This window comes from Zosterops lateralis (assembly GCF_965231275.1).
Source record: "Zosterops lateralis genome assembly, chromosome: 6".
NCBI classification, from domain to species: Eukaryota; Metazoa; Chordata; class Aves; order Passeriformes; family Zosteropidae; genus Zosterops; species Zosterops lateralis.
Genome location: NC_139761.1, coordinates 55,727,171 through 55,742,416, shown reverse-complemented (window position 1 = coordinate 55,742,416; position 15,246 = coordinate 55,727,171). Strand labels below are relative to the sequence as shown.

Here is a 15,246-nt window from a genome sequence, read left to right as displayed (position 1 = left end):
CTTAACTCCTAACATTATCCACACATCCTGAAAGATTACAATGAGTGTTATTCAAATAGGAAGATAATTTTGAAATTACATATATTTTTTTTTTCTCCCAGGAATGTCTTTCTTACATGAAACAAACTAATTTTGGACTTGTTTGACACTGTTTTGATTTTAAAAATACAAAGCAGTTACTTCTTATCACAGTGTAATTAAGTCTGCTGGTTTTTAATGCACTTGGAGAATCCAACATGCTCAATTTTGTTCAGTCTGTTCTTGTGTTCTCTCTCTTCTTGATGGCAGGCAAATATTTCACAAACTAATTCAGTGAGACCCCCAGCTCTTCTAGTTATTCCTAAGAAACAAAAGTGGGCTTATTGAAAAAAAAAAAAAAAGCTGGTCCCATTAGCAATTTAGAATTAAATAAGACCAGTTATGTAAAAAGTAATGAATAACTGGAGAAATTCTTGCTACCAAAACGTTTCAGACTGAGAAAAATGAAACTAGTGAGAATGGTGATTATTTATGCTTTCCATGAAGCCAGGCAGGAAAGAAGTGGGGCTGTTACCACACTCTCAGAGGCAGGTGCTGACCAAGAGGATAAAAAGGAGCACTCAGATGCTGCCTAAGGTGCATTTTCCATCAGCCTGTCCCTGGATCAACTCCACTGTGCTGCTTCTGTGTCCCCCTGGCAGCCCTCCAGGCAGGGAGCACCACAGCCACCCCCTCTATCCTGCAGAGAAGTCATTACTTACTGCCACACTCTGCACCCTGAGGGACATCAGCTGCATCACAGCAGGACCTGCACACAGCCTGCTCTAGTTATGAAATAAGGAACAACTCACTAGGCACACATGGCCTGGTGACCACAAGGAAAGGAGGCAGCAGCAGAGCCAAAAAGATGGACAACTTTTTCTAATCTTCAATGACAAGGGAAAAATTAAAGAATAGGGATAGTTGAGTGACAAGGAACTATAGAAACACATGAAACAAAGATGTTTTGGACTGACAGATACATTCACTGTAAAAAACCAAAAAGAACAGCTGAAAAAAAACCCTGAGTTGCTCAAAGTCACTGTCAAAACCACACCAGGCCCCTCAAAATGCAAGTGGTAGCAGCAAGACAGCACGTCAGCACTGGCTGCTGAGATGCAAGGCCTGTGTTTGGGATGTGAAAGCTCCTTGGATCAAGGAGACACGGTCAATTATAATCTTGCATTCCTGCATGCTGGTGAGAGCAAGTCACTGAGTGAAGGGCAGGATGGGAAGCCAGGGAAAATACAACACCCTCCCAGCTCAAGGGAAGATATTAATTCAGTAGGAATAATGCTCATGATACAGATTGTCTAAGGGATAATATTTATCTGCTTAAAATCAATCAGCAAACACATCTTTCTGCTCAGCTGTCAATCACTCAAACTGTGCTGTGACTGAGGGACATGACAAAATTGTTTGTAGAGCTGCCTCCAAAAATATGATTGCCAGGATATCAAAATATGAGTTATTCCTTTCAATGGGAGATGTTAATATGAAAGACGTGACAGCCAAAAAGTGGGAAACACAAATGAGAGCTTGGCATCACGGAAAGAAAAGGGAGCAAGTCCCTCATTTTGGTTTGTGCTGTGTTCAGCCTCATTCTCTGCTGAAACACTCCTCTCCTGCATCAGACTGCACTCAGGAAATACAGAATTCATCAGGGACAGGTCAGAAAAACCAGTCTGGCCAGGCTGACAGCAGATAACCTGCCCAGATCAAGGGCATGTCAACTGATACAAGCAGCACAATACTTCTCTTTTCAAACTGAAGATTAAAGGAGGACGAGCAAACAGAAAGCAGCAAGGAACAATCAGGCACAAAGTGGGATACAGAAGAATACTTGGGAAAAGCTGCAAAAGAAAACCTGGAGTATCTATGAGACAGCACAGACTGGAAAACAAGTGAAAATGGAGCCACCCCAAGGAAAAATGGGACTTGAGCTACAGTTGTGACAACTGGGTTCCTACTTTTCTAAGGTAAAAATTGCACAAAGTAAACAAAGTGTTTTATCTGAGAAGCAAAAGCACTAAAGGAAGAGATTCATAATCCTAAAAACCAACACATAATAAAAAAGTAAAGAAAGGATATAAAAGTTTAAAAAAAAGCCATGCAGAAACAGAACACCCAAAACTGGCACCTATTTAAGCTGTTGCTATACCAAACTGCCACTTACCAAACGATATTTTGCATGGAAAGTCCAATGTAATTTTAAAATCTCCAAAAACCAGGGGAGGGAGGAATCAGTAAATGCTCATTATTGCAGTGGAGCAGCAAAACAAATGGCCAGAAAGAGTCTCAGAAAAGACTTCAGTAGACCCAAATCCATCTCAGCCTCAGAATTTAATAAAATGTATGGAGCATTTTGAGCCTTTTGACTTTAAACATAACCCAGAGGGAGCACATAAGTACAGGGTAAAACAAAAGAGTGGAACAAGCACCATGTGTTGATAACAAAATGATGAAAACATTCCTTAAAACAACTGGCTGACAGAACTGTTCTGTGTCTGTAGCAAAGAGCAATTCTAAGCACAAAACACCATGGCTGTCAGAATGTCAAGCTAAAGGAGATTTTCTTGACAACAGCTCCTGAAGAGCCAGACTGATCTCACTTATAGGCAGCATCACTTGGGATTTGTTCCTACATGGGCTGGAAAAGGAAATGGATACAAGGTGACTGGGCCTGGATTCAGACTAAATAATATATGCCACTAATACAGTTTTTTTACCCACTCTCCTTGTGACTGTGGAGGGCTTCCCATGCTCTCCATTCCCTCAGGAATTTCACTGAGCTCAGGAAATCTTTGAGTTGCTCATTTAAATATTCTCCACTCTCCTGTGAGAAGGATGACACACACTGAATACAGGTCATGCAGAGAGACAATAAGAAATGACCATTAATACCAAGAAATGTTTCAGTAAATTGGCTTATCACCTGAACTGAGAAGGAGACAAAAAAATAATTGATATAAGAACTGAAAAGCAATTGTTCTTAAGAGCTCTGTATGAACTGTGTCAAGGCTCACATTGTCTACTAAGTTTCAAATGAGAATAAAAGAGCAACAAGACAGACTTCCTACCATAAGTGGTAATTTATAAAGTTTTCCATGGCAGCACATCCTACTCGTGGTGCTTGGTGCTTATCTCACATCCACAGTGAAATAAAGGCAGTTTGTACCACAGCCACTGCAGAGGAGTAAACTTTATTCTTTGGGAGTTTGGCTAAGACTTTAAAACTTCCCAGTGGGCTGAATTTTATCTAACCCCCTAAACTTGTCTTCCTTAGAACAAATATAGTCTTGCTCATACTCTCCAAAAACCAAAAAAAAGGCAGAAAACTAAATTATGTTATTTCATGCTTCTTTGATTAAACAGACTAATTTTAAACACCTCATATGTTAAATTAATTATAATTATACAGGAAATGGGGCCTATGTTTGCTCTGCTTGTAGCTGTACAAAAGCTCAAACTCTGATCTTCTCCACAGTTTGCTCCACTACATTTAATCCACCAATATATTCCTGTTTGCTGACCTCAACCCAGGTTTCACTTTCCTGCACCAAGAGTTTGTGGGCTGATAAATTAAATAAGAAATACATCAGCTGCCTTAGAACTGCTTAAAACAATTCAGTTACTTTTCATGTAGAGTTTATTGAAAAGGAAAAAGTAATAAAAATGAACAAATTATAAAATTAATTTTAAAAATTGTCTCCATAGAGTCAATAAATAACTTATTATTGATCTAAAAACCAGAGTAATTTAATAAGAGGCTTCAGGAAGCTACTATCCCTGTGGTTTTAACAGCAGAGTAAACATAGCAAGAAAAACTGGTATTTCCATTCCATTTCCATGGATCTATTCATTGGCAGGGTCACAGATAGAGCAAGCTGGTAAGATCATAAAAAAAAAAGCTCCAGATCCACACCTGAGGGCACAATGTCAAAACAGCTCTTCCCTGTCAGGCTGCAGCCAGCCCATCTCTATCATTCTAAAAATGAACTTAATTAAGAAGAAAGAAAGAGTTTCATCTGAGATAGATCTTCTATGGCAGCAGGGTATGATGTAGCTCTTAGATGTCAGCACAGAATGATGTATGTGGCTCACATCCATAAAATGGATGTGTTTTTATAATCAGCTTGGGAATTTCAAAAGGCTGGTGCCACCAATGAAAATCCCGAAAACAGCATTCAAGGAGACCCGGGGTAATTCAGATAATTAATAACAAACTCAAATTGTGGTTCTAGGTGGAATCAGTCCCTCCCAAGACCTTTCCCAGCATGACACTGTTAATCCTATCACAGCACTAGTGTTGGTTTCTCTGGCTGGAAGTTCAGAAACAACACAATGTAGTAAAGGCACAGCAGCAAAGGAGGAAGGAAAAGGTTTCTTTATGCTTCTCTTTCCTCATCTTTACACTCTAAAAGCCACAGACTCTCTAAAAGATGTCTTTTGTGTGGCAGGGTGACAGAGAAAGACAACAAATATAGTGAAGAGAGAGAATTTGATGACACCTTGCAGGACCCCAGTCTAGTGTCAATCACAAACTATCTCATGAGAAGAGGAACTAGAGAAGCCATATATATATATATATATATACATATATATATATATATGAGGCTTTAATAGGGTTAACATGTAATTTTTTGATTCAATCTTCATCTTCTGATGAGGTTATGGATTCCTAAGTCTCCTTCTTTTACCCAAAATCTCTGAATGCAGATCAGAGAAATATTTTGCTTTATGAGCATGGCTTTCATCAGGTTAACACACTAAACCCACTCTCTTGGAAGAGATGGCACCTTTAGTTGAGGCAACCAGTCATATAAACTACTGGGGTACAAAGCATAGATATTAAAATAAAACATTAATTTTGCCTGTAATATGTCAAAAAAGAAAGTAAGAAAATGGAACAGATGTACTGCAGACTGAAGCCAGCAAAGCTAATCATTAATTTCACTCTGTTTAATTGCAGTGCACTCTGCCTTACCGTTTGCTGCAGGTCAGGTATGATAATTCGAATCACTAAAGTGTTGCTCTGACTGTCTTCCATTCTGCTGCTTGGCTTTTCTGCAGTTGCTCTGATTGTGTCATAAATAGTTTCCTCTTTGGAGCTGTCTGATTCAGACTCAACAGAATAGTCAGAGAAGCTTTGTGCCATTTCATCTTCACTTGATGTAGGGCTACGAGGCATGGTAAAGTTCTTTATCCTGCCAATACAAAGGAGAAAAAGAAAGAAGTAAGTTACTGTTCAAGTCTTCAAAATGAATCAGCTACAATTTTTTTTTTCTTCTTGGAAATAACATGCATTTAACAAGGAAGTTTTATAGTTTATCCTCCTTTTATTTCTTTCTGTCAATTATGTGGGTAGGCAGAATGTAAAGGAAATGAATCTAGCTACCAATTTACTAGAGAAGAGGAAAGGCAGGAGAAGGAAAAAAGAGTAATAAAAAAAGATGACCATCCTTCCCAGGCACACCCAACCTCCCAAAGGATCCAGAAAAAACAGCACAATTACCCAGTCCTGTGCTAACCAGCACTGCTGTAAACTGGACTAAGAGCTGGGTTTGCCTTTGAAGTCTCCTCCTCCCAGTGAAAAGTCATTTCAGGGAATTAACATAAATGCTAAACTAACATCATCCTGTACATTAAGAATCTGCACAGGTGAGGCTTTCATAAAAGTCAGTATTCCCAAATAGTGGAACCAACCAAAAAATGAAAACCTACAGGGAGCCAGACAGACACAGATGCTGCTCTGTGGTTTGTGGCTCACACAACTTCATTTTAAACCAACAGCACCCAAATCTGTCCATTATACATACTCAGAGTTTGGAAGCAGTTAATCTGTGATGTAGCTTAGGCTAAAATGAGTGTCATGTTTATTCCAGACTAAAGACATTTGTAATCAGGGGTCTCACACTAAGAACAGCAGAACATTTTCCTTCTGGGTTTTTCCACCTACAAGAGCAAAAGAAATTTTTTTTGTCCCACAAACTCAAAGCTGCTCCAGGATATAAAAATTATTATTGTATGGAAAAATGGAGGAAAACATTTATTGTGGAAAAAATTGAAAAGACCAATAATAAGCTCTGCAGTGCTTGGACATCATATAATTTTTCAGATTTAGAAGGCCAGAAAAAATGTATTATTATTTTTTCTATTTTTCCTGTGAGTAATCTTCCAAGACAATTCCTCTGCTTTTTAATGCAAAATTTTAAAAAACAGTTAAAAGAAAAATAAAATAAGTAAATAAATACATGAAGAACCAAACAAGCAATTTCACTGTCAGCTTACATTTAAAAAGAGACAGTAAAGCAAAAGTGAAGTTCAGAAGGGTGAAGTGACTTGACCAAGATCACCACTTATAAACCTGGTGATTGTATGAGGCACCCACATACTGGTTTTCTATACTGACCTCTCAGCCAGATCAGCCCAAGTAAATAAAGTCAACAACAGCAAGGGATAAAAGAACATTTTTACTGCTGTGTCTAACACTTTAGTTTAAGCCAATTTAGTTGAAGTTATTCCCTTGTCACTGTCCCAGCAGTGACTCCAGAGCAGGGACCAAAGGCTGCCACTGTCATTTCCTATTTTAAGGCACCCATAGGTTGGCTGGGCAGTGGTGAGTCAGGCCTGAGGCTGCAGGTCAAGGACAAGCACCCCCACAGCACATCACATCCCCACATCATCAAGCCTTATTGTTGTTCCTCATGAAGGATAATTCCAGTGTTTTTACCCTCAGCTATAATTACTAATGAAGACAAAACCAGTGCATTCAGAAATCTGAAAGCAAGCCAGTTCACAGCAGCTTAATGCAAGGCTCTATTTACAAAGGAAAACTCTGCAGGGAGTATTTCATTTTTTTGCTGCTTCACTGAACTGTAGATTAATGCTGCTCTCCAAAGCACCTTAAGTCAATAAAAAGCATAAACATTTCTGTGGCTTCTCTATTTATCTGCCACTGCTAAAACATGTGAAGCCAAAATACAGCAGGGCAATACACAGAATTTAAGGGCATGGGAGGTACAGGCCAGTGAGTGTGAGCAGAAAGACAAAGACCACCACATGGCTTGTCTGTCCCTAAAGCCATCTGAGAGTGCAACATACTCCAGGGCAGTGGATTTGACAGAAAGCAGTAAACTGCAGTTATACAGCAGCCAAATAAAGAGTTGAGTTGGAAGGAAAAAACTTCCCCAGGTTTTAGCAAGTGGACTTTCATGCAAAAACTGCCCAGGAATATCCCATTCTAGAATAAGAAAGAGAAATCTCCAGCTGAAGAAGTATCTCCCAGGAATCAAGCCTTTAAGTTTAATAAATAGTGGGACAAAGAACTCCTTGGGGACTCATCAACAAGACACCTAATCTTCTGGAAAATAATGCACAAGCATGGAAAGGATAATGGAAGTCTGTATCTACAGTGGCAAAACAAACAGGATATGGGCCCCACTGGCACATTGGAGAAACAGATCATTTAAACACCATTTTTGAAACTGGACTATTTGAATACTGAGGAAACTGCAATTTGTTTGGCTCAAGTTGTGTGGAGATGGGAGATCCCACCATTTGTTAACCAGAGCCACTGTCTATCACTGCTCCCAAAGGGAAAATGTTATCTTTTAGGAACTGTTTCACTTTTGTCCCAAGGATATTCCAAAAAAATTTTCTGAAACCAAAGTTAATACATCAGGAAAACAAGGCAGGTTGCCTGGCTTACTGATTAATACTTGCATAACCCATGAAAATATTGCATCCCAAGTTCCTAATTCCTAGCTGGCAAATCATTGGTTCAATACAGCAGAAACACAGATTAGGTTTATCATGGTTGTCTGGGATGCTTTTTTTCCTTTTCTTAACAAAACCCCAAAAACCCAACAGATCACAGGATTCCTACAATTAAACTGGTCGTGTGTTTTGTCTGTGGCTGCTTTTGGTGTAGAGAAGTGATAGGTGCTGACAAGATTCGCTGTAAATTAATAAAAACAGATGTCATTATCATCTTGGCAATAAACACACAATGAAAAGTGTCATGCCAACAGGGTTTGTTCCACCTCATGTCCTCTGTCCACATTTCTCAACTTCTAGACACCAAGTGTGTACCAGCTCCAGGCACTGTCCTTCCCTGGCCTCTGCACATCCCCTAAGCAAAGCAAGCTTGAGCTGCAGCTGGTTATACACCCCTTTTGACACAGGAAGGCCACAAAAAAGCAGGAAGATGAGAGAGTGAAAGGATTGCTTTGTGCTCCCCCTACTATTGGGCTTTTCCCCCAGCACCTTGCACCTTAGCTCAGTGGGAGCAGCAGGATGTGCACCCAACCTCTGGGGCTATGGCCAGGTGATGGTTCTCAGACCAACAGACCAGATGAAAGAAGCAGAGCTCAGACTGCTGCCTTCCCTTTACAGATCCTATTTTTAGATATTTTTTTTCCTCCAGTCCACCCCACAGCCTTCACAAAATCCACCAGAATTTCTTATTCTGCCATTTGTTGCCACCACACCATTAAGGAGAGTTGGAAACCAAACCACGACCATCAAACTGCCTTTTTCTAAAAAAATAATTTTAAAAAACCCTACAAGAACATTGTAAAACGCTGGAATTAACAGTGCACAGGTTATGAAGCAGGAAAAAAATTCAACTCCCATAGTTCCCTCTCAGGGTGAAAGGTGTGCTCCAGCGAGTGCAAACAGACACAGCAAGGGAAAAACAGAGAGCAGCAACATATTAATCTGTTCTTTGGAGCCTTAAGGTTGTTAAACATCCCACAAAAAGAATTTAATAAATACATATGTTTACATTTATTTATGCCTTAGATATTGTAAGCTTGATGTGAAAGGGTATGAAATCATCAATAGGGGAGACACACTGGACAAGGGATCTTCATTGAACACCCATATTTATTATCAGATAAACCCACTATAAAAAACACATTTGAAAAAGCTTCAGTTTCATTATGGCTCTGTGTGGTTTTTGTTGACCCTGCCAAGTACCAAACCCTCCTGGTCTTGTTTGTCCCTAAAATACACCTGAGGCACAAACACCAAATATCTTGTCCAAGGCCACCAAGGGCAGGTGTCAGAGCAAGGTTTCAGATTCAGGGGTCACAGGCTCCTAGTCAAGATAAGACCAATGTATTTTTATATAAACACTGTTTGCACAATAGCAGCCCTGTTGGCTGCAGGGAGAAGCCCTCCAGACTGCTGCTGTCAGGCCAGTTACAAACCTACCTGTGGGAGTATCTGGGATACAGAGTGGGCATTGTCACAGGCTGAGTAATGCCATGAACCAGACTGGGAGAAAAGTTTGCTGGGAGAGGAGCAGTCACTGCCAGAAAGAGGTATTTAGTAATTAACTCTGAAGGAAAACTATTCAGGAAAGGGATTTCTGTGTAAAACCTGTCAGAGCTCCCAACACTCGGATTCTGTGGCTTTATTCAGGATTACACATATCAGCTCAAGAACCAGCTTGATGAGGTACTAAATTAAAATTCTGGAGAAGATCAAGCATTTTCTTTTCTAATTATAATAATATTAAAGTAAAAATGCACTTCAGACAGAGCTGAAGGTGGGGAGTTGAGTCCCAGCACGGCATGCTTTCCATATCTCCCCATGGCTGGGCAGAAAAGGCCATGCAGAGGAAAATTTGAATTGAAGACCAACTCCAAAGGGCAATTGCAATTTGATGGGTTCAAGCTCCCTCTGCATTCCAACTTTAAAGGTGGCAGTAACCAGCATTGCCTCCCAAAAAAGCAAGCCCATCCTCCTTCTCACCCAAGAGCACTCCACCCTTGTCCCCAGACTGCTTTAACATGAACAGTGAAGCAAAACAAAGCACTGATCCAGGTCAAATGCCAGCTTTTTTTTTCTTTTGGGAGGTCAATTTCAACATCCATCATGCCTCTGAACTGGATCACTATGCAAATGTTTGCAGAAGCAGCAGGAGAAAGATGGCACAGGGCCAGAAGTGAACTGCCAGGGCTTGAAAAGGGCAGAAGCACTTCATCCAAAGGCAGCATTAATGTTTGCCAGCACGGAGTGGGTCTGAGACACCACTGCCCCAGGGGCAGGAAAGAGATCCCCATAAGCAGAGCCATCTGATTAACCCCCACGGAAATGTTATCAGCACCCAAATTCCACAACTCCAACCAGGGTAGGGCTGAAAGCCACAGACACAAAACCCAGCCAGGCAAATGCAAAACCTAAAAGAAAATATCTACAAGAAGAAAGCCAACACATGCACAAGGAGTGCTAAACAATCCACAGCAAAACCACAGGGGAGGCAAGGCACTTGGAGATTCCCTGTTCTCACAGCTCCACCAGACAGGGACACCAACCCCCCTGGTTACAGCTTTATTCCCCATTCACCAGTCCCTCACTTAAATTCACTTCCTGGTGATGTATATTTGATCTTCCAGTTAAATAACTATTCTTTTAAAATATTTATCTGAAACACCCAGATAAATATTTTAGATTATGAGTGCTGACACAAATACCACAGTACCAGAATGACGAGCAAAAATTCCTCCTGTGCTTTTCTCTGAAGCTGTTGCTCCTCAGTGTGGCATCTCGTGCTTCCAAACTGAATTATTGATTGGAAATCAATATTCATAGTCAATGGTCAGATCCATTGGTTCTCATCAGCACCACCAGGAAATTGTTTTTACTGCTCTGTTAAAGACCAGGTTTATGCAGCCCTTGATTTCCTTGCACAAGTGATCAGCACAAGTGTCAAATTGTTTGGCAAAAGGGCTCAAGAGTGAGACTTCATCCCACCTTTTTTTTTTTTTAAGGGAACAAAAAAGAAAATTGTGTGAAGAAAATTAAATGTTGAACCTGACACTTATTTCTGAGTTCTCTTGTTCCTGTATATTTGCACAGACCTGCCAAGAAGAGGCTAAGCCCCATTAACTTTTGATATTTAGAGTCTTAAATGCCAACATCATATGATTAAAGTGGGTCTTTAGGCAGATTTTTTTTGTTGTTTTTTTAAACATAGGCACTTCGCTATTATCACTGCTGCACACACACAAAATCTACACCAGCAGCCTATTTCTGCAAATAGAGAGTAGTTTTTTTTTAATTTCTTTCATTACCAAGCAGCTTTGGATGCTGAGTTTCTCCTTTGTTCCCTGTCTCTTCTACTTAGCATTTATTTTCCCTGCAAACTATTCAGCTGGTCATGGTATCCCCACGGAAAGGCTGAAGTTCAGCCAGGCAGATGTAAAGAGACATTTTGGGGAAGGATAGATACAACAAATACACGACACAAGCAACTTCCTCTGCTGAATGAGGAAGGCTGGAAGACAGGCAGAGAAGCAGACGTAGAAAAAGCTTTTGAATGTCTGAAGTGGAATTTCAACATGAAAAAATATCTGAAGCAGGATTTCAACATGAGAAAACAGAACCTGCTGGCAGGAAGAGGAAGCAGGTATAAAGATTCAGCACAGGGTGGAGCAGTAAAATTGGTTAGAATGGTTAAAAATGTTTTTAAAAAATCATTCAAACATATTAATAGGGGGAAACATAGCAAGTATTTATAAATGTTAACCAGCAGAGGGAAGTTTGCAGTAAAGGCCAACTCCCAGTGGCAATATAAGTTCTTAAGTGGCTTCTTTTAAGCCCCTGCAAGTTTCCAGAGCAATTCTGACTGACCTTTATTTAAAGGTCCTTCTTCTAGACAAGGAATTAGGCCCAGCCCCATGAGCCTCACAGAGGTATCTTCCATTCTACAGTTCATTTCTACAGTTGCTTTTAGCATGGCCTCTAGTTTTCACATTTATTAGAACTTCTGTTCTCCAATAGACAGAGAACAGTGCTCCTAAGGCAATCTTTAAATACTCCTTGCAGTTGAAACTACAGTTTACTTATGGCAAAATGATAACCACTTTGAAGTATTAAATGAGATCCTTACAGGAATTGCAAGCATTTAGTTGTAAAAGCAACAGTTTGAAAATTCACCTGTTTAGTATGTATTGATCCAGAATTCTAAGCCACTTTTAACAGATGAACAAAACAAAACAAAACAACAACAACAACAAAAGTAGCAGCAAAATAATTCATTCAAATAGGGTGGAAAACAACAAAATGTTTTAGGAAATGCACCAAGCACATTGTCCCAGATACACGACCTGCATCCAAAAACTGAGATGTCTTCTTGGACTCAACATTGCATTAATGATCAAAACAACAGCCAAGATATGAAAAGCCAACACGAAACATGGAAAAGTTTATCCAGTTTAATTCAGTTCCAGATCCAGAAAGGCATTTCTTCATAGCATGACAGCTTTTACATTAAACATTACAAAGAAATTCTTTACTGTGAAGCTGGGGAGGCACTGGTTGCCCAGAGCAGCTGGGGGTGCCCCATCCTGGAAATTTTCTATGAAGAAATAAATTGCAGATGCACTGACTGAAAGAAAATATTCCCCTTCAGTCATCCAAACCAAGAATGCTACAATGTGAGTAGCTATGACATGTTCTTGAAGTAATGCTGAAGTATTACACCACTTCCATTTTTAATGGTCACTGTCTGTTTCTAAAGAGATTGATAAAATGGCCATTTTGGGGTGCCCACCAAATTTCCTTACCAAACAGAAGCATGTAGGGCAAGGCATTTTATCTTCCAGCCCTTCTGCTCCCAGCCTCTGCTTGCACTTAGCTACGTAAATATCAAAAAGATTATGATATGTTGGAAGGGAAAGGACATAAGAGAATTTAAAAAGATTTACAACAAGAGTCTGAAAAAAAAGCAAAGCTTGTTGAACATGTTTAACTTGGTTTCACGTCTCTGATGGACAAAGCAGCTTTGTTGCTTTTTAATTTGCATTTGATGCTTATCAACCTCTTTCCTCTTTACTCATAAAACATTTTTTTTCTGATAATTCAAATACAAACAGAAATAAATGTTAACAGAGAAGCACTGCTGGTGTCTTGTTATGTAGATTAGATCAAGCCCTGAAAGTAGATAAAGCAGCTTCCCTCTCCTCCTTGCACACAGGTTAGAGTTTAGAGTTTGCTATGAAGTTTAACCTGAATTTTCCTCAGGTGCGATCCTGGTGGGGGCTGCTATGTCATTTTATTTGCTGTGTTGACCAAAACAGTCTTATTGTTTGCTTTAATTTAATCAATGGAATAACATGCCAGATAAAAAAAAGCAAAGCTTCAAATACCACAGAATGACCAGGTTGGAAGAGACCTTCCAGTTCATTGAGTTCAACCCATGCCCCAACACCTCAACTAAACCCTGGCACTGAGTGCCACGTCCAGTCTTTCCTTAAACACATCCAGGGATGGTGACTCCACCACCTCCCTGGGCAGACCATTCCAGTTCTTTATCACTCTTTCCATAAAAAAAACTCTTTCCTAATATCCAAACTATATTTCCCTTGGTGCAGCTTAAGACTGTGTCCTCTCAAATAGATGCTCTGTTTTTCTTATAAAAGGATGAGTTATCTTTGGTTGAGAGCTGGTAGAACAAATAAAATCAATTACCCTTTCTCCTTCCACATGTTGGGGTTTTTTTCTCATTTAGCTTCAACAAACTCATTTCTATTTCAGCAGGAAACACCCCTTGAGCTTTGCAGAGGACACCAAGTGTCTACAGGTGGGATTTGGGGGCACAGAGCTCAGACTCTCCTGGTCAGCAATTCTGGGCCAGTCCCCTGCCAAAGAGCCTGTAGGGGGAGATTTTCCCCGGCCTTCACACCAACTTTGTTCCTTTCCTTAATCCAGGGGGAAACAACAAACAAATGGTGACCCAGAAAGGATGGAGGAGGAGCAGGGCAGGTGAGCAGCCCTTGGTTTATCTAAACTCCAGTGCAAGCACAGCCACGTGCCTTGTCCTCCCCATCCCTCTGCCCATCTGTGTCTGTCTGCAGCAAATACTCCTGTTTCCCAGGGACAGATGGTCTCCAGGCTTTTCTTAATTGCAGAAAAACTTCCCTGATATTTTTTTTTCAAAGGTAATTTTGAAAAAGGAACTCTGCTGACCTTTTACCTGCATCTTCCCCAACTATTTTCTAAAGTAACCCAAGGTAAGCATATGTTGGGCTTTAATTAATACTCCAGCTGTGCTCATGGCACAACCAAGGACACACTTTAGGGTTTTGTAAGTGAAGGTTGATGATGGCAGACTGGAGAAAATATCTGCAGGCTCAGAAAGGTTAAGTGATCTGCCAAAGTGACCCAGGCAGCACAGTGACTCTGTAGAATACCTGAGAAATAAATTATTTTCCTGACCTTTGAGATTTTTTATTCAATTCACTTTACAGATAAGAAACTCATTTTTACCAAATTATAGCCAGCCAAAAATTAGGCAATCAACCCAATTAAATGGATTAAAAGAGCCAGTTTCCTCATTGATTAGCAAGGCTTAATTATTACCTTCAGTAAACAGCTTGAGAAATAAAATATCACTTTTTAGGCAAGAAGAAAACAGAATGAGATCCATGTTTGTAACCATTAGGCAAAAGAAAGGAAACAAAAAACAGAAAGAATGTTATTGTGTGAAAATACAGATTCATAAACGCTTCCAGCTTTTACTATTTAAATTCCAGGTTTACTTTGGAATTTAATATTAAAAATAAATAACATGCTAAATCACCCTGGGCTAACTGCTCACAATACCTTTAATTTAGAGACAGGTTAGGATACCAACAAGGCTGTTTTTCTGAAGTATCCCTCTCTCAGTGCAGAATCAAAATAAAATCAGTCTCCCTGAACACAAGGACTTGGATTCTTTGCTGTGCCTTAGACTTAGAGAATCACCAAGTCATTTGGGTCACAGGGGTCTCCCAAGGACTTTATTTCAACCTCTTGCTCAGAGCAGGTCCAGCAATGAGATCTGCTTGGTTTGCCCATGCTTTCATCCAGGCTTGCCTGGAAAATCTTACTGAAGCCAGCTCTTTTCCAGGCTTTCCTCACCCTCTCCTTGCAGGACAATGCTCCAGCCCCCTTCTTCTTGGTGGCTCTCCACAGACTCTGCCCCACTTTGTCCCTACCTTTCCTGTGCTGTGGTGGGTCCAAAACTGGACACAAGGTGCAAGATGTGGTCTGCAGAGTGCCAAGTCACAGCTGGTACCAAAATTTTTCTCCAGCTGGTGCCTGTGCAACTTAGTTTATAATAAAGATTCAGGCAAATTTCAGCATCACCTGAATTTCTGGATACATTTTTACCCCTTTACAGTGATTTCTTCCAAAGTGCATATTTTCTACCTGTCTGTGTAGGTCTCTTAATTC

General features: G+C 40.1%; 1 protein-coding gene across 5 annotated transcripts in view; it reads right to left on the bottom strand.

Moving 5' to 3' along the window:
* The window catches only part of SHANK2 (SH3 and multiple ankyrin repeat domains 2), a 282,094-nt gene that overhangs the window by 244,739 nt on the left and 22,109 nt on the right, over window positions 1-15,246 (bottom strand). For 4 of the 5 annotated variants that reach the window (XM_083862692.1, XM_083862695.1, XM_083862693.1 and 1 more), the window contains one exon: window positions 5,006-5,225. In XM_083862692.1, the coding sequence (XP_083718818.1) occupies window positions 5,006-5,209 (204 nt within the window). In that variant the 5' untranslated portion in view covers window positions 5,210-5,225. Of the gene's footprint in view, window positions 1-2,747; window positions 2,842-5,005; window positions 5,226-15,246 lie in introns of those variants that run through there. The other variant, XM_083862696.1, reaches the window with a different exon arrangement.